The 20,599-nt window shown below is 36.1% G+C and overlaps 1 protein-coding gene across 22 annotated transcripts in view; it reads right to left on the bottom strand.

The window, feature by feature from the left end:
- The window catches only part of RALGAPA1 (Ral GTPase activating protein catalytic subunit alpha 1), a 135,898-nt gene that overhangs the window by 43,079 nt on the left and 72,220 nt on the right, over positions 1-20,599 (bottom strand). For all 22 annotated transcript variants that reach the window (XR_003926575.2, XM_041128125.1, XM_030036617.2 and 19 more), the window contains 7 exons: positions 15,376-15,486; positions 14,345-14,413; positions 12,393-12,527; positions 11,460-11,643; positions 3,620-4,484; positions 2,036-2,107; positions 961-1,084 (listed from right to left, as the gene is read on the bottom strand). Coding sequence is in view for 21 of the 22 variants with exons in the window: in XM_041128125.1 (XP_040984059.1) it covers positions 961-1,084; positions 2,036-2,107; positions 3,620-4,484; positions 11,460-11,643; positions 12,393-12,527; positions 14,345-14,413; positions 15,376-15,486 (1,560 nt within the window). In the remaining variant the exon portion in view is untranslated. The remainder of the gene's footprint in view (positions 1-960; positions 1,085-2,035; positions 2,108-3,619; positions 4,485-11,459; positions 11,644-12,392; positions 12,528-14,344; positions 14,414-15,375; positions 15,487-20,599) is intronic.

The raw sequence follows: 20,599 nt of genomic DNA, 5'->3' as shown, positions 1-20,599 counted from the left end.
CGTTAAGAGGTTAAAATATTAGATGTCTCATCATGGAATATTAATCCAAATTATCAACTCTTTAATCTAGCTAATAAAGACTAAGAGAATTAACCCACTAAAGAAGGATATTTGAAAACACTAATGTGGTTTTTTTTTTTTTCCTCCTGAAGAATCAGGAATGTGGTAAACAAGCATCTATGTTTGTGACAGCAGACTTCTAGCAGTTTTCCTCTGTTCCTGTGGAAAAGTCAGAGCCATTATCAAATAAGATGGACACTCATGTGGACATTCCTGATGAATGCAAGTTGCAAGAGGAACAGAAAACCTGCAGTTTCTTATGCAGCCACATCCAGGAGCAGAAACAATTCCTGTACTTCTGTGTGACAGTGCTGAGTTACAACTTTACAATGGAATTTAATCTTGTGCGGTCAGAAAGAAAGGATGCAAAAAAGGAAATCCTCATAAAGTATCCAACTAGTGACTAAAGAGCTGCAGGCCCATATAGGTAATGGGTACATCACGGTATTTCTGACTGCTGGAAGAGATGTGGAGTGGAGAGTGTGAACACATATATGCCTGCAGTGGAAGGCAGGAAGAAGGGAGCATGAGAAAAGCTGCTCATTTGTACTTTTTGGATTCCAAAGTTTGAGCAAAGCTCAAACTTCAATGGACTTAACACTTTACAGGCTTACAAGGAAATCAAGATGTGTCCTAATCAGTCCACGAAAGCCAAGTAAAGGACTGCACATTAAAGAATCATCTCTGCCTGCACAAACTTTCTTAAATTGAAAGAGCGTAAAATTAAACAGCTAGTATTGCTAATGAAATTAAACCAGAATTCTTGTCTGCATCCTAGTTGCAAACCAGTGTATTTTAGTACTTGTGAGTAATGCTAAAGAGCCAAAGACTTATAATATTTAGAGGGATCTGTAATTTTCTGTGTAAACAAACTTAGGATAAAAATGTTTTAATAAATACCTCCCAGCCAAGACCAGCTACAAAATCCTCATAGGCTTGACTTCCTCCAGTATTTGTAAGAATGGAGTGTTTATCTTCTTGTCCCTCAGCAACATAAAACACTGCAATCTTGTGTGTCTCTCGGCTGTAAAACAGAGGATGGTCACTGCATGACAGTGCCTTTACTAATTTGAAATCAAAATATGCAAACAGTACACAGAGAACATGGCTTTTAAAACATTGAAAAAGACAGTGAAAGTAAAGTACAACTATATGGCTTCCCTTTGAATACCTTCTCTATTTTCATATTCCTGTCCTGTCTTTTCTAGTCTGGTCTTCTCTAGAGCCTAAAGCTTTGCTATACTTGAACAGTATTTACCGCCTTCATCACTTCTGAGATGTAGGATGGTGCTGGCAGTACCAACTGCTAATAGAATAGGTGGCCTTCTGAAATGAGCAAAACCTGTAACACAAGCATTATCGACACTGCATTGCCCATTAACAACAGTGCCTTGTGAATGCTGTGGCAAATGCAGCTTATGCAACTGAATGAAGAATCTTTAGGTACTATAGGAATGTATTCTGTTCACAGATTGCTGTTAAATAGACACTGGAGCAACTGAAAGTGCTTTCTCACACTTCTAAAGCCTCCACTGGATTTTATTTCAACTTCTACAAAAACAATTCAAAGTTCTTAATTCTGTGCTGCAACTCCAACTACAATTCCATCTCTTCAACTAACACTGCTGGAAAACATATATAAACAATTAGCTGAAGCTAAAATGTGATTTATCAAATATCTTTATTAAAACTTTGATATATCAAACTATTTCATGTTATACATACGAATGTTCATAATTTTAAGTTATTTTGGAGTTTCTTACGTCTCATGGTATTCTACTTGTAGTTTCACTCTACAAATAACACCAATGTAACTTCAATATAACACCAATAACTACAATACAGTGCAAAATGCATGAATAATTTATAAAACACTTTTAAAAACCAGTTCAATTCTCATATCTATTGAAATTAGAGCCATTTAAATACAAGCACACTTAAAACAAATAAGTAGGTGGCCATTAAAAGAATTTACCATTGTCTTGAGTCCAAATTTCTGAGTTCTCGAAGTAACTTCTCATTTTTCTTCAGGAGATGAAAGCTCCTTCTAAATAGAGAAATTTGTAACTCTCTTATCACCTGTTCACTGATAGATACAGAATGGTACAAGAACATTTCCAGGTCCATTCAAGAACAGTCAACAAATGCTTTTGCCTTTTCAATAGTTCTTTCTTATATAAAATATTAAGATACCTTTTAAAAAAATATACAAGCAACTTTTTTACTCCAGGAAATCTTCTATATCCATTACGGCCCTGAGAACAACCTTTACTTCTTTCCACTTTCTTCTGTCAACCTATTGGATCCAACTGAAATCAATCTTTTCTCTACAGAAGAACAGACAGAACTGCCTTTGATGCATATATAACCTGCACACTTTACTAGGCCAAAATATATGAGCTTAGTGACAAAAAACGCTCTCATAATCCAGTGTCCTAGGAAGCTAGTGCATTAAACACAGAGCTTTTGCTATTCTGAATTGTAGAGGAGAGCAGAACATAGCTCACTAGTCACCCAGCCAGCTGTAACAATTTAAACAAAAACCAAAACAATATGTTAGAGCAAGAAAGGCACTTTTCACTTCTTTTAAACTGCGCTTAAGATGTTTCCCACAAAACAAAGTGGAATGAATTTAAGAGCAGTACTGTTCAAAACCAGACTTCCTTGAGGAATTAAAGACCCAAATAAGAAGGGTTAGAACATGAAAATTTTGTCCGATTCCAGTGATATCTCAGTGACACAGATTATTTTTGTTTTACAGGGTATCTGTTTCCCTTCACAGTAAGAAAATATTTCTAGTACCCAATTTGACAGCTATGGCAAAAGAAGATTTCAGGAAGACCCTTAAATTCTAGGATGCTAATATTTTTACATACCCACATGTACATGCAGACATACACCTAATACACCCCCACAAAAATAATAGTGTAAACAGAGACGTTACTTTTGTAACTGAAAGTGGCTTGTCTCCTGTTGTTCTAAACAATACCCAAACATTGCCAATGTTGAAATAAATAGTAGGGGACACATCTTTCTCGTTAGCTAACATAGATGCAATGCTTTGAGGCTGCATGCAAGCATGCTCTTAGCAGGCAAAGCAGCAGGACACTGTCCAGCATCACAATAGCTGAGAATGTGACACTTTCAGAGTCTCATTCTGGCATAGAAAGGTAATGATTTTTTGCAGGAACATACATGGGAAGCAAAGAAAGCAAAAAAGATGCCTTCTTTATCCATGGTAGTACCCCTTAGTACAGTTGGTGAAAGGATTATTAGAAAAGATATCACTCTTGCAATTCACCTTCCAACACTGTTCTAAGGAAAGAATATAAATAGCAATAAAGGCAACAGGCTCCTCCTTTCTGTCTCTCTAAATGACAGGTTGAAATGCAGAAGAAAACTGCCATTTTCCCCTTAGTTGCACATCCCCTCTCTTCTTTTGTTGGCTGGTGTGGAGTATTTTTGGCTTAACCCACTCTATGATCAACTATTATTACACGGTAAGCATAGCACAATTCCTTAAAAGAAAGTTCTTAAATTGTGAGTCTTTTCTACTTACCTTTTATCCCAAGAATTCATTCCCAGTATACTGAGAAGTAATCTGCAGTAGTAAAATGCTGACTGGGGCTTTTGTGAGGTTGGCTCATCCTGCTCCATAGCCCTCATATTTAAATCATTGAAATGCTTTTCAACAAACTCCCTCTCTTCTGTGTGCTGTTTCAGAATTGCATTGATGACATCGTTCTCCTGCTTCTCTGAGATGCAGACTGGTTGAGGAGCAGGAATGTTGAGCGAGACACCAGTTCTCTGTAAGCATTCAGGGCTTGTAACACCTAAATACTGCAGGAGCTCATCAAGGGCATCTTCTTCATCCCTAATGGTATCCCATGTTGGTACAGTGTCTCTAAATTTCCTTTTTACTTGGAGTGTAATTCCATCCCTTGCGGATACATCCTCCACATACTCAAAAGATGAAAGAGCATCTTCTGTTTTATCTTGTTGAGATAATGAAAGTGCAAAAGATGTTTGTTGTGAAGATCCACATAAAGATGAAGGTCCATACAAAATGGCCGAATCCCACGAGTATTTGCCAGATAGATCTCGCACTATAATTCTAACATTTGAATTAGCAGATGCAAGTCCAGCAGACAGTCCTCCCCCAGGCATGTCATCTTCTGCTTGGATTTGTATGCAAGACACCAGGGAAGTATTGTTTAACACAAAGAATTGAAGGTTTGGGTTCTCAAAAAGTTCAGGAGAAAGCTCAGGACTTTCACTGTATGGATTGTCGTTGTTTTCACACACTTGACTGGTTAGCATAGCAGGACCTCCGCTCATAGGATAGTGGCCTAAGTGGTTGACTAGATGTGTTATCACAGTACGAGCAGCAACAGAAATTAATCCTTGTTGCATGTGAGTTTTCACTGCAAGAGAAAGAACACAGGTTTTAAAAGAAGAGTTCAGAAAACAACACTGAGATTTATGTATTTCTTTTGGTCTCCTGTTCCTTGTGAGTATTAAACAGAGGATGGGCACTGCAAGGTTAGGATACAGCCAACTCAGTAATGCAAAATATGTGTTTTGACGAACACTGGTCTCATATATAAATAGCATGAAAAATCATAAGATAGTTAAAGAAGCATCTTCGCTGTTTTACAGCCTACCATATAGTTTTGTAATCAGCATGGTTCCTCTAAAATACACAGTTTCTTAATCTAGTGAAAATAAATCTTAAATTGCTGATGAAGTAGAGATCATAATTGTGTTGTAAGAAGTCCATTTCCAACTGCAATGGATTTTTATATTTATACACATCATTACATTGTGAAAAACAAAGGAACATAGATGCACAAAAGCTCTAATCCATCTTAATTTCCCTGGGGAGCATACAGCTGCAGGTTAGGTTGAGAATAATACTGGATGATTTTAAAGTACCAAATCAAAGACCAGGCTATCTATACTGAACACAGTCTAAAGTAGCAAAGTTTTCAAAAAGCAAATCTCATGCTCCTACTGCATTTTAAGAAGTTTCAGTCTGGAAAAACTTGGAGGAAGAAAGAGAAGTTAACTGTGCCTATCTTACATGTCATTCATCTTGTGAGATGCACTGGTATTTCAATATGCTTTTGCCTCCTCCTTTGGTGCATACCTTCCACTTGCACGCAACGTTATCTGAATTCACAAGAGGTGTTTCTTAATGTTTATACCACACGCTGCTGACTCAATACTTTATTGTTACTGGATTCTTCTATCAAATCCACTCTATATTACCCATGAAGTACTGAGCTGGTCAAAGCGATTCTGTCAGGCAAGACAACCCTCAACGGGCTGAGGGTACCCACTGAAGAACCCATACACAAAAGCATTACACTGTAGAAGATCATAGGTAGAAGAGAAAACAGGATCAATATGGCAAAGCACATATTTCTGCAGCCTCTTTCTTGTAACAGGACTGGATGCCCTGAATTTGGGACTTAGAAGGGGAAGATAAAGCAAGACTGTATTCCTCAGGATTACATCATATATTTTTAAACTATATTAAACATTGAAAACTGCTGCAAACACTTCCCACCTTCTTTCTCACCAAAAATCCATCAAACTAAAATGTTCTGAACCACGTTACTTTTTCATTCAGTATTTACTGAGAAAATGTAACCTTTTGGACGTGTAATTATGGTAAAATTAACTCATTTCCCTTTATGTTGTGTATTTATACACAATAAAAACTTATGTTTAATAAACAAATTTCTTTTTGCAGTTTAAGGTGTCTTAATTGGTTTAACTGGAAAAATAATGGCAAATTTGTAATGCATACTGACTGTCATGACAGATCTTTAGTTTTTGAAGCACTGGATGCATTCTGCATCAGCAAAAATAAACAATTAATATATATTTGCCTCCCCCCCCCCCCCCCCCCCCCCCCCCAAGGTTTGGTTAAAACACGTAAGAGACATTTAGGATTCTGGCTCTTCTCTACCTTTAGGGAGCACTAGATCTGAACTGCAAAAAGGGAAATATTTCATCCAGTTAATAGTTGGCAAAAATCAACTTAATTTTTACACTATTCCAAAACTCAGATAAACTCAAATATTTTAATGAATTAGGGCCTTGAAAACCAATATAAAAAACTAGATATTAAGTTTTTATTATCTATAACCTTCTGAAGTTTTAAAATTTACAAACACAAAAACATTCAGTGAAGCTGAATTAAATGTCCAGATATTGATAGCATACAAGGAAATTAAGTTATAGTGCCATCTGCTGAAATACAAGAAGGAACTGTAAGCAAGTTTATACAAGACAAAGAGAAAATAAGTTGGATGCTTGGAGAATAATTTATCAGTGCAGTACTAACCAGCACCTGGACAATGCAGAGGCTGGCTCATCTTTGTCAGGATATTTATGCCAAGTGTTCAGCACTTGGCACTGCACAGATAAATAAGGTAATATTCTTCTCCGGTTCCTAGGAGCAAAGACATGTGAGCTTCCCAGCTACCTGAAGTCTCACACTGCGTAGGTTAATGCCTTCACTTAAGTTCTGCTGAAAAACCTGAAGAAATGAGAGGGACCTGTTAGCAAGTTATTACTATTACTGTTTTGTGGCAAACCCTAAAGATCTCAAACCTGACCATGGCTGTATTGTGTCTGTGTGCATAGATTTACTCCCTTAGGACCCTAAGGGAGATATGGAGAAGAAAGGTGATACAGTGATACAAAGAGTGGAACATCAAATTTAAATTTGGAAGGTCCATTCCCAGTCCTACCACAGTCTTTCTCTGACAATTTTGCTCCTGAATTAAAATAAAAAATAAAAATAATTGGGATATAAATCTGTTATTGCCTCTTTTATAAAATGAGAACAGTACTTCTCACTGAGACTTCTCTCAGAATACAGTATTGTTGATCTAAAAATGACACAGAAAACTTAAATCAGAAGTATTAAGAGAAGCATACTGAAAAGTAAAAGGTAAGATGTTATGTCAAAATAAAATAAAGCAATCTTGAAACATTATTGCCACACAGCAAATCAGATTTTGGTGATGGTTTCCCTTAGCAAAAAAAAAAACCAAACCAAAACCCCAACTCTCCAAACCCAGTATGTTTTTTGAAAATATGAGAATTTTAAATTAAATTCTTGACTTAAAGGATACATATTAATATTTTGTTCCTAGAAGCACATCTCCTCAATCAGGAACAACCAGACATTCAATATATTAGAACTCTTAAAATGAGTATCTAAACCATGCTCTTTGTTTCTGGAGGGCAGATTGAAATATGCAATAATGCAAGCCATCACAGCTTTACAACAAATTCTACAAACTAAGTCATATCGTTACATATTAAAGCAGTCTAGCTGGCTGCTTTGCCAACTTGTCTTCCTGAGTGAACACATCTCTGCTCTCTTTACAATGGTACAGTCTTTTGCTTGGGCAATGTAATTTACAGGTGTACACGATCATTTGGTAATTTACTAGAAGCATATCATATTGGCTATTTTTCTCAGTCCCTGAAATTACCTATTTTGTGGAAAGGCTGAAGGTCCATCACCATTAATTTGTATCAGGGGCATGAATGGAGGATTCCTGAATTTCCTTAAGATGCGTTGTTAATTCTTTAATTCAACTTTGGCTGAACAGCTTCTAACTACAGTTATGTAGCAGAAGAAAAAAGTAATGACTGAGGGTGGAATTTAACTCTCCACATCCTTTTAGCTATCTAAAGAATGATGCACCTGTACAGACTGATTCATCTTAGTTAGAAGCCCAAACTGGAGAATGGGATGAATCACTCTCTGGAAACTGTTCTCTTTCTCCATTACATTTAGAGGGACCCTAAGAGAGTTCAGTTCAGCTTAGCTACCTGTATTTTACATTAGCTTAAGGAAGTCTCACTCCTTTCTAATTTTAAGCTTCAGGTGTAGAGAGATGCGGTTACAGAAAACCCACCTCTAGAATATCCCGTACAAAACACAAACTGTGCTAATCTGGATGCACCATGTATACAGTATTTTTTAAAAAGTGTACTTTTTGTCTCCTTTCAGTAAAATAGCAAACAGCAAGGCCTTAAAAGAAAAGGACTTTATATTTCTGTTTTTTAAATAAAAGCTAAGACTAAACATCAGATGGGGGGAAACTTTTTCTTCAGAAATTGAAATATGTTAGGAAAAATGATTGATCTATGCAAAAGAGTTTAAAATATGTTTGGAGAAATACGACAAATGGGGGAAATCCATGAAATGAATAATTGATAGACCACTGTATCTATGCAATGTAACTACTACCTTCCAATCACAACCATCTCTAACAGATTTGTGATCTATGAAAAACAGGTTTCAAAATGTTTTTGCCCATAATTGCACAAAAAATCCCATAAAATATTATTTCCTTATGACTAGACTGTTCAATAGTCTGATTTGCTATCTATTAATATTAGAAGATGTATAGCACTTCTTGTTTAATGCTACATATTTTCATGTAACCAGCTTCCCTGTCAATACAAGGGTCACAAAACCCCCTCTGTTTTACTTTTTCCTAAATGTTTGCATCATTTAATATAAACAAGAAAAAAGGAGAGGTTCCATTTTAATTCTCCCACACATATGTTTATGGTCCTGTAATGACAAGTAAAAGGCCAGAAGCAGGTAACCAGATCATGGCACAATGCAGTCCAAGTTAGCTTTCGCACATCTAAACCACACAGTGAATGGCTATAATGCTATACTATCCCTGGAGAAAGCATGCCTCTGTCAGTGTGACACTGAATCCAGGCTAGTTAGGTGCAGTTAATTAGCACAGGCAGCACTTGTACGCCTGTACTGTAGCTAGAGGAAGCTGTTGTCGATACTAGCTAGAGGAACAGTTCATCAGCCTTCATGTAGATGAGCCCTGTGAGTCCTTAGATGTATGAAAGCACCACAGACTTGCTGTCTGCAAGTTCTGATGATGCAAGAGAAGCTTCCTACTGATGTCTTTATTGTCAGCTGCTAAAAGTTCATTCTGTTTAAATATAACATTTTAATATACTTAACAATTTCAAAATTATTCTTTGTGTATCTTATACTGCAATCTACCACTTTACCTGCAACCTACAGAAAGGAGGACAAAGACAATTTCACAGATAATCCTAGGTATAACAGATTCCTTGTGAGAGATAGCACTTGGAAAATTACTGAAACAGAGAGGGGAATAATCCTCTTCTCTCCCCAAATAGCCTGTTTCCAGAGGATTTAACAAATCTTTATTGCAGGGCTTGCTCCAGCCTCTCAAAAGGTCCTGTCCCCACTACGCAGCTGTGTCACTGAAAGTCACGTATCTTCATAGTCTCATACCACATCATACTGTGGCCAAGTGTCCATAAAACTTGTGATGGATCTGACCTTGAACAATGGGAGGCATAACATGGTTATCTCAATCACATCTATTAAACTGATCAAAAGCACCCTGTCTTAAGAATTCCGGCGTTTCAGTACTTTCAGCTTTGCTTGTGACCTAAGGAGAGTCTAGCAAACCCCACCCTGTCTTTGTAGAACTTCCCTGATTTCCCTACAACTGCTGTCCTGCCTATTTCCATTCCTTCATAAAAGATATCATGATAACACTTTTACTCTACTAAAAAAGAGGGTGACCCATTAGCATAGTGCCCTGCTGCTAGCTTGTCCTAATTGACCCCCTGTCTTGATCGAGTCCCAGACTTGTTGTTATCCACTAAGTTTACTCCTCTCACTCCTCCAACAATGCCAGGGAGAACAGATGCTGTGTGATCAGTTAAGCACTGCCAATCTTATTCTCTGCCTGGTAATGTGGACTAGAAGTGCCAAGGTTGCAAGACCACTGTTGCATTATAATGCTGTAGTTTGCCAATTAAATTTCACAATCTGACTTACAATTCCAGAGCCCTGAAACTTTAAAAACATATGGGGCTTCCTTAATTCATCTGGAGAGATAAAAGGAACATCTGAAATTACTTTTATTTAGAAATTTAACAAGAAATCATAAAAGAACAGATCACATACGGAAATGCAAAATGAAGATATCGATGCTAAGGCTTTGTGCAACTACATTCATTCAAAGAGAAATCTATTCAGGGTTGTCTTTTCAGATTGTCAGATTAAACAAGCCACACAGCATTTGCTGCTAACCCATAATTACAGATTATTACAGAATACAAAAGGTGCCAGGCATAAAAAGCTACTACAATACACTACACTGTAATGAACATGCAGTGGAAGTTAATTTTGGCAAATGCTTTAAATATTAGCTTTACATAATATGTGTAGGTGAGACTGTAATTAGGATAGAATGAATCCTTCGAAGCCTCTTTCATTCTGACCCACCAGATGATTACTTTTTACTAATAATACCACAGCCATTTGACAAAAAGCCAACTATAGTACCTTGCTTCATTCTTCAGTAAATTTAATAATTACAGCTCCTCCTGCCAATAGTTCTCAAATCAGACTTGTTCAATCCAATACTGAGCTTATTAGGGGACAGCTCTATGTTTAGAATTCTTTGGCCAAAAAAGTACTTGAGGATGATGAAGCATGCCTTAGACAAGGGCACAATGATTAGCCATTTTCTCTACATAAAAAACAGCACGTAGTCACTACAGACCACAAAATCACCTGCTGTTAGCACACAGCTGCTACAAAGAGCTTCTGCATTTATCTGGTTCTTAATACCTTTAAGGAAGCCTGAACGGAACAACTTAATATGGAGGGAGAATAGCACTACACGGAGTTTCTGGTATCAGTATTAATCTCATCTTTTTCAATTTTCTTCTCAATGTAGCCATTTGATATTTACTAGATACACTGCATAATACACGCTACTCCTCTGTAGCTTAGTTTCTTGATTCTTTATTTTTATTTTCAAGTTCTGAAGAAAATGTTCATTCCTGGGTCTCTTAAGGTTCTAAGCAGATGAGAGAAAATTTGTCTCTTTTTAGGTAACTCTGTGGTTTTAAACAGTGTAAACAGATTGACAACAAATTATGATAGGTTAAAAAAAAATTCAGAGAGAGCTTTCAATATTGCAAGCTCATATAGGAAAAAATCCAAAATATTCTTAGAAAAAGGAGCAAAATTAAGGAAAAGATAAATTAATTTACTGAAAGTAAAATGAAAAGCAACATTTATCCATGTTGCAGTACTTAACGCTTTTTGCTGATACACAGAGCACAGAAGAATCCATATCAAATCAATCTTCATGTTGTTCAGAAGATACTTATTTCAGTTAATCGAACAGTAATTGCTCAAAATTATGTTAGCTCATTCCATACTAATGGTTCTTACCTAGTGTCTAGGTATAATTTAAAACATGCTTTAGACCAACACTTCAATACTGGAAACCAAGATAAAATCTTTTTGAAAGAAAATATATCTAGGCAATTTGACAAACCTTCAGTGACTGGCTGAAGTTTAGAAGACCTCTCCGAGTCTGGAGAATGCAGTGGTTCTGGTTCCTTCAAGCTTTCTAAATGCATAAAAGGATCGTAATCCACACATGCCAAATCAGAAAGGCTTAGAGGAAAATATTTAGGGTTGCTAAAACACTGAGACCCGTAGACACATCCATGCAGAACCTAGAACAAAACCAGAATTTCATGATATTAACTACTGAAATTTCTACTTGATAGTTTTGTAAGAAATGAAGTTTATTTTTATTTACATTTTTAAATTTATTTGTTAGAACCAGGTAGGCAGCACAAAATGTTGGAAAATTTTATATGCTTAATGTTTACAGAAACAAACCCTGGTCTGCAAAGAAAATTGTTAAAACAGTGTCTACACTGAAGTGGAATTTAACAATGAAGAAACAAGAAACAAAACTTAAAACAAATCACTAAACTACCTTTATTTTTAGATCTCCTATCTTCTTTAATTATGTATGCTAGGTCTAAGCTGCTGGAGGTTTTAATCCCCTTCCCTTGCAAAAAAAATACCTATCTTTGTTCTGTGTCCCTAAAGGCAATAATTACAACTTAGTGCTTTTTACTTCACTTATTGCTAAATAAAATTGCTTGGTATATAAAGCTACATCCTCCTATCTTAAACATATAGCTGGTCTTCTACAACACAAACATCTGCTATCAATATAATATACAAAAAGGAACTTGGTTAAACATCACAAAATGTAAAACAAAATCAACAATTCCAAATATACCAAAGATCAAGCAGTTACAGTAAAATGTACGAGAACTAAGATAGCACTCCACATTTCAGCAGTAGAATGGAGGTCAGCTTACATAAAACTTGCTGTCTTCATTTCCATGAAAACTGACACTACCTCCATGCATAGCAATTCTCATTTAGCGAATAAAGAAACAGGTACCTTATATATACAATTAAGAACAGATCTTTCAGTCTTATCATTTTCTGCTCCTGTAGTGTGAAGAGGCTGCAGCAAGGTCTTTAACGGCAAGGCCATTATCCAATCCAATAAGCACAGAAGTAAAGAAACCACCAACTGGAACAAACACTTTCAATTACAAATCAATTAAACCAGCACCTGCTACTTCACATTTATCACTGTATTTTACTTCTCTGTTTTACTTTTCTCAATTCAGTAGAGTCAACCTTCTGCAGTAATGGCAGGTCACACTTGTTTAAAAGCCACTGTACGTTCAAAACCTACGGCATCAGTAAAAACTTTGGCTACTGAGATATTTAACAAAGACCATCCATACAACAGTTTCTCATCATGGTCAGTCTGTGAGCAGATATTGTGCTTAAGAGGATACCCATGATTTTCCAAAATTGATTTGTAGGGTGCCGTTTTTAAAATGACAGATTACACAAGGTACAAATTAAGGCTGATGCACTATTCTGCACATAAATGTCACTGTAAACGTGTCAAGGATTACGCAAAACTGAACTATTTCAGCTGCATTTAGTGCTTTATAAATAACACAGAATTTCCTTCACAACATGTCAATAATACTACGTAGCATCAGGTACCATCTGAAAGAAATCCAACTGCCTTCTGTATTGTAGGCTACTCAGTCAGCAAAAGAACCAACACCCTCTAGGGGATGTTTTTAAAGACTGTAGAACAGAATTAGATTAAGACACACATACACACCAAATTATTAATAATTTACTGGCTTCAAATAATTATTTTTATTTTTTAAAACTTAGCTGTGGCAGAGGAAACAATTCAGATAAATAGCTGCAAGATTCTCTAAAATATTTCCCAAGTTAAATAAAAGTCTTTCAAAGAAAATCCACTTAACTAATTTACTAATAAACAACATATAAACATCACGCTCATTTCACAAAAAACATTACAACTTTGTCTCTCTGAGGCACCGTATAATAAACCTAATGATGAAGGGCTTTGAGTATTTTTATATTAAACCAATTTTTAAGAAACCCATTAGGACTAAGTTTGTCGAACTAGGTAAGCCAATTTTTTGTATGATATTTGATGTAGAATGATCAGCATAGTTCATGAGGAAACTTAGTGATTTATGGGAAGCATCTCAGGTGGAAAGGTGGCTAGCTTGGCATACCACTGTAGTATACAACAACCCCTGCCTCCTTGCATGCAGAGAGGAAAGGCAAAACGGAGCTCTGGAAGCCAAAATGAGCAACAGATGAATGCCAGCTCCCATGGGAATGGCTAGCCCAGAACGACAGAGCTGCCAGTGACAAACTGCACCAAAGTGCCCAAGCTTAAATGACCATTGAGCCCCACAGTCCTAGAGAAAAGCCAAATAATTCAGAAGAGATACAGCTTTCAGGAGGTAGAAAGTACTACTGTGAGTATCAGGTGAAGAAGGAGCCCATCTTAGCTAGGGGACCCAGGCCCACTGAAAATACAAAAAGATAGCAATTGTTTTGAAGGATGACAACAATCAAATTCATCTGAAGGTTATAGGCTATCTTGCTCAAGAATGTATTTACAATACAAAGTACAAAAAATCATGATCTTGTAAATAATCTGAAAGGTATTCTCTACAAGTTGAGAATATATTTTCACTGTAAGACAAGTAGGAAAAGTCTACATTATTGCTTGTAAGTACACTGAGGATAAGGAAGAAGACAACTTTCTAAATATCGAAAACAATCAATCTCAATTAATTGTAAATGCATATTCTCCTACAAAAACTTCAGAAATTCACTTGTATAAAGAATACTGCTGGAATTCTGAGAAGACTATACTGAATTACACTTAAAAAGCTGAATCCCTACTTTAAGGCACAGCTTAAATTTTATAACAATGCTATGTCACATACCTTTTTAATTAAACTGACACATTAAAAAGAAATGAAAAATATTTACCCTCTTGTCCTGTTCATAAGAGGAAGCTTCTGTACTGGGTAGCAAATGGGTAATAGTTGCTATCAGAATCTGGGGAAAATATAGCATAGTTTCTTTAAAAATGCTATTTAAATATTTAAGTTTAAAAAAAGTTTTTAAGCAGGTAAATGTGACACAATACTAGATTCATGGTTAAATTCTATTAGAGTTATTTTGAGACAAACTACAGTACTCCTTACCACTTTTTTTTTTTTTTTTTTTAAGTAAAATCCTTTTAATTGATGACGTAGGTGCATTAGGGACAATGAAATTACACAGCTACTACAAATATTCAGGCATGAAGAGAACTTAATTCAACACACTTGGTAGGGTGCAGGAAAGAGCTGACGTGTTTGTGTATGGGGCTATTTGAGCTCTATTATTTCTTAGAACTACTAGAATTTGTAAACACCCTGCCTCTACTTAATCAACAATGACTGCAGAGGAGCAGAGAAATACTTGCTATACCTCTTAAGAAGTTTCCACATGATTCCCTTTCCAGCTACCTGGGAGACCTCTATCTTTTCTCTGTGGTTCAGCCTCAGAGAGGCCATACTCTACTTCCTCATTATTTAAAGTGTATTCAAAATAATTATTTTTGATTCATACTGAAACACTTTAATGCAAAGTATTTTGCATATGAATATGCAAAATACAATTGTAGATCTGTATTTTAAGTAATCACTTTCTCACTAAACTTAAATAAACATATTTTAAGATATTTAATATTAAAAAAATTTGCATTTTATTGACAATATTCTCATGTAAGCAATGACATAGCTCTATTGGAGAAAAAATAAGCCTAACATAGCCATTTTACATGTTAATATTGGAGTCAGCAAGTAACTGCAATGTGAACCCACACAATTAATGATCAGCAAGATTACGTTTCTACTAACTTAACATTTTGTGAAACATACTTGTCAATATTCTGGTATTTTAATTTCAGTGAAATACATTTTACTGTTACATTTAACAGAATTAAAAATTTCAAATTTTTAAAAATTACTTACCTGAATAATTCTTAAAGGTGAATCAGCTTGATAGACTTGAAGTCTATGTACATAGTGTATCAGCATGTTCAGCATACTGCAGGCAACTTGGGCTACTGTTTTATTTGGAAACTAGAAAAGAGAACACAGCATAGTAACAATGACTACATTTCCCATAACAGTACGTTAGGTGGTAAGGTGGTCAGGAATTTCGGTGATGGTTTTATACATATAGTTCATTGTGTACCTATTTATTGGAGGAACCAAATTAAATTTTACAAAATTTAAAAGGAATTATAGTCATAATCAAATGTTAGCAGCTAACATCAAAGGTTTGGGACAGACAATTAGGGAGCTGCACAGAATGAGGGAAAGGGGAGGGAGTCTCCTAACTAATTTCAGACCGGTTAGTACAGTATCATGAAGCCAGAAAGAATGAATTTGTTTTCTTGTTACCTTAATGTTTATGAATGTTAATGCATCACTGCAAAAAACCAAGGATCTCATTCTGAAATCAGAGGTCTTTGTTGAGAACCAAGGCAGGTGAACTGCTGTGTATCCAAAATGCCAGACATAGTACTAATAGTGAGACTAACTGTTCTCTATTTGTCAGTGACTGCTGTGTACAGCACTTGTCTGAATGGAAATGAATGCACCTCGGCTTCTGTGCTTAATTCCTCTTTTCTCTGTTTTCTTTTAAAGGCAGGAGAATGCTGCTGCACTGGAGCCTGCCTTCAACAGTTACTAAAATATTTAAGTTACTGTGTTGGTCAAGGCAAAATGTACAATTAGTCCCCAGCCTTGGGAGTGGATGCACGTGCTGCCGTATGCTCCTAAGTGGGAAAACAAAGAAATGAAGAGACAGGGATATGTTTCCTTCAATTATTAATGCGCAGGACATGTAACTGAGGCTTCTTCTTTCATTGCACTTGCCTTAAAACATTAAGCTGTGCACCAAACAACAAGCACAAAGTGAATTTTACAAGTGAATTTTATTCATCTAGGACATGAAAATCCTACAAAGCTGCGCTAAATGCGAATCTGAGCAAAATGGTTACCAGCACAGCAAAACTACAGACTTCAGAAGGCAGCACTAACCACACAGAAGAAAAAATAACATGCAGCAGCCCCAAGAGAAGGATTTCAAATACATTCTTATTCAAGAAATTACTCTTGAATTCTTAGTCAAGAATTACTCTTTACTGAAAACAACTTTTCCAAACCATAAATCTGATGAACCTCAAATCACTCAGAAAACAATTAGCTAATTCATGCTCTAATCATGACAAATCCTATTCTGTTTCTCCAATGAAGATGAGTGACATCAGAATTCCTGCATTATTAAAAGAATAGAAAAGTAGTTTACATGTTTTAACTTCACTTTACTTAGCAGTGAAGCTGTCACAGGTGTGTGCTGCAAGGTGGCTAAGTGTCTACCTCTGAACTCAGAAAAGGGTAGTTATGTTGCCAAAATACTTAGATTTAATTTCTTGGCTTCTTAGACTGTTTCTTAATCAATCCAGTTCTAGTAACCTTTCAGGGCAGGGTACATCTCACAAACCTAAAAAAAAAAAAGCTTTAAGAAAGCTGAAATGCCTGGGCAATGAAGATTGAGCAGAAAATTAAGGATTTCAGAATAAAATTTTTGGCAAAAATTTGAAGGTGGAAAATACACTTGAAGAAAACTCTGCCCTGGGCCAGCTTATCAAAGCAGAGCTTTTTTTTACATTTAAGGTCTTGAAAAGAAAAGGTACAAGCATAAGAGAAAGTATGGAGTACAAAGCCTTAATTAACATTTTTTGTGTTATCTATGTAAGCATAAAGAAGGACTACGAGCGGCTCTTACAAGCCAGCCACAGAGACAGAAACCAGAGTACACAGGGCAGTTAATTCTTGTTCTGACTTTCCTTGTTTCTCAGTGGACCCAGTTTCATGTTATTGTTGGCTTTTAACTAAAATGTGGCAGGCATCTTACATCTGCAAGTCTTCCCAGAGCTTATGACAAGAACACCACTATTTTTTATCCCTCGTGAGACAGCCTCTATCCATACTGTGAAAGTACACTGTAAGAGCACAGTAAGCAGGGTACAGATTCTAATGTTCAAGCTCGACTGACAACCAAAAAAATTAAATAAAATTGAAAGCATAACAATTTGATTATAGAACTTGAGATCAAATCCAGATTGCTGGAAACATCCTTACAAGCTTGCAGGAAAACCCCAAAGTCACTGGAGAGGACAAAATGGGTGGACAAACCAGAGCAGGCTTAATAAGGAATATCCAGATTACTGAATTTAAGAAAAAAGTACCTGAGAAAAAAGGCCTGGAAACTTTTCAGAGTGTTTGAATAATCAGCTGTTTACTACTTAAAAACAAGGAGCATTTTCTTCTTTTCTTTTTTTTTTTTTTTTTTTTTTTTTGTTTATTTTTTAAGAGGATCATGAGGCTCTAAAATGGTTTATACAAATTCTTTAACCTCTATCTGTTGTCTGGTTGAAGAGAGTTTTTTAATTTTCTTTTTAATTTAAGACAGGGTACAAAAGTCAGTGGAGACCTAAATTTAGCAGAAAGGCTGAAGGGTATAAAGTAATGAATACAAATAAAGTTCAGATCTTGTGCACTCAAATTTTCAAGTCTTATTCATGGGAAGAGCACTGATTAGGAAGTTTTTTAAATCAAGAATACAAGGATTGGCCCAAAGGGATCAAACCCTTCATCTACTCCTGAAATCTGTCCCAGCATGGTCAATATATCACATTTCAAATGAATGCACTGATACTTTAGAACAGACAGTTATAAAGCTGTGTGTCCTGGAAGGACATTTTCCTAAACCCTAGAAGAAACACTGGATTTATGCTGAATAGCAAAACAATTCACCCCTCTCAAGTTAGCTGCTTTGTTCTGACTTCTTTTCCAAGAACCTTCAGAGGTGGTACAAAGGCAGCTGTGCGATGCTACAAACATCTCACCCGTCATTTTCTATCTCTGGAAAATGCTGTGTGTTACAAAGCGTAAGAATTCACTACTTCTATATGATTTTATATTTAGAAGTGTAACTACGGACATAATTTTTTAAAAAGTTACTCAATGGAAAAAACAAACAAACATACAACAACTTTCAATGAACCAGCACTTTGCCTGGTACCTAACTCTCAGGGTTTTTCTCAGAAGGGTAGTCTTACCATACTTTTCATCTTTGCAAAGATCCTTTGCTTTCTGGATGTTACATCAGTAGTTTAACCTTGTCCGTCCTTGCAAATAACCTATGTTTAGCACTCACGCAACTAAGCCTGCACAACACAATTTTGTGATGCATCTGCAGCATTTTTGAGAGGAGCGGGGGTCTGGATGGCTGGTTAGGATCCTTTGTGCTCAGACTTCAGCAGAGGTTAACGCAGATATAGCAGTATCACTACACTGCTGGGAGAAGTGCTAGCTATATTCAGAGCTGGACGGCAGTTCTGAGTACACTTCTGTATTTCAGAAATAGGCATGTAATTGTTGCTAACATTTCTAGTCAATGTTATTTGCTCAATTGTACTTATCAGTAAGTTGGACTAGGACTATAGCTCCCTATTGATTCATTTCTCCTGAAAATAAGAACATAATCCATTCTGGGAGTTCAAATCTCCAACTACTTGGAAGCCAGGAGATTGCTTAGGTAACAAATTAGAGCTCATTTGTTTCTCCCATGATATATTTATGAACTTTTCATTTCATGATTAAACTCGATTGTGAATGTATACCGCTGCTCAGAACAGGAGAAAAGCCAACATGCTCTGGACACTTTTGCCAACACAAAGCAAAGTAGAAATATAAAGATCTTTGTCTTTTCATTCAAGAAGTAATTTATGTTTAATATAAATGAGATACAAATAATTGGTTTAATAAATATGTCAAGGAAAAGTAAGAGAAATCAGAGTGAATGTCAGGATTAAAAATAGTTCAAACTTTGATAGATTGCAGAAGTAAGATAAAAACAACATCATTTGCCTAATACCAAACCTCTGCAGGAACTCGATAAAACGCACTATTTAAGGGATATTAAAAAGCAAGGGGAAAACCCTGGAAGAGAGTATTAGTGAAGCTGCAAAGGATGAATGTGATTTTGCAAAACAGGAAATTGCAATTTAGAGTCTAATACTAAAAGCCCTGCAGCTACCCATTTTAGACAGACCCAAATCCTGCTTCACAGGATGCGATTCGCTAAGATGCTTTTCAGATTCCCATTGCCGAAAAGTTAGTCCCCAACGTCTGACACAAGCCATGTGTAATAGGTGTACACCCTGATTTTTATCAACATGTATATACAGAAAGACTAGACTATTCATTGAATTTTCATGTAAACAAAGAGCATGTAGAAAGGTTCTGAAAATAAATTGGGAAATATTTAAAAAGTTGAAGATATTGTTCATAAATATGCAAGTTTGCATAATGCTAGAAAATAATATGTTTTTTAATAATATTCTAATCGTTGCATAAGATATGAACAAATATGAAAAAGATCTGAAAAAAGTCAGAAAACAAAAACACTCATCAAGGAAAAAAAAAAAAGCCAAAAAAGTGCAGCTTTTTAACAGAGATGATGAAAAGAATATTCTGTTGATATACTACCATCAACACAAAATCTTGTGACCAGAGTTCAAATACAGTGAGACTAGTCTCAGAATAGTGAAAACTGTCATTCACAAAAGGAAAGGCAGACAAATGTCAGAAAATCTCTTCTATTCAGAAGCATCTTATAAGCATTGCACCACAATGAACTAGCTGTATCTGAGCAAGCTGCAATTCCAGGTGAGAATCACTGTGCATACTAGCTATGTTTAACAGATTCAATTAAAACAGCAAATACCAAAACAGTAAGTCATCCTAGATTTCAAGAACCTAGTATAAAGTAGTTATACAGAATTGTATGGCGACTATCAGAGACTGTAAAGTTTTATCTTACAAATTAGTTTCAGAACCATTGTATTGAGTGTAGGTGGGAAGGTTTTGGTAGCGGGGGGCTGCAGGTGTGGCCTCTGCGGGAAGGGGCCAGGCACCCACTGCTGTTCTTCCTATGTTCTCCCCACTCCTGCTGGGGGTGGGTGAGCGAGCATTTGGCTGCTAGCCAGGCCCAACCCACAACACCCGTTAAAATGGAAAAGTTAAATCTTTCTGAAAAATTGTAAAATTACCCAGTGTTGCAGCATGCTTCATAAAAAACGGGAAATACATTTTAATGATAGCCACAAAAACAGGTGCT

This window comes from Aquila chrysaetos, chromosome 2 (genome assembly GCF_900496995.4).
Source record: "Aquila chrysaetos chrysaetos chromosome 2, bAquChr1.4, whole genome shotgun sequence".
NCBI classification, from domain to species: domain Eukaryota; kingdom Metazoa; phylum Chordata; class Aves; order Accipitriformes; family Accipitridae; genus Aquila; species Aquila chrysaetos.
Note: the sequence above shows the minus strand (reverse complement) of the source record. Positions and strands in the feature narration are given on the sequence as shown.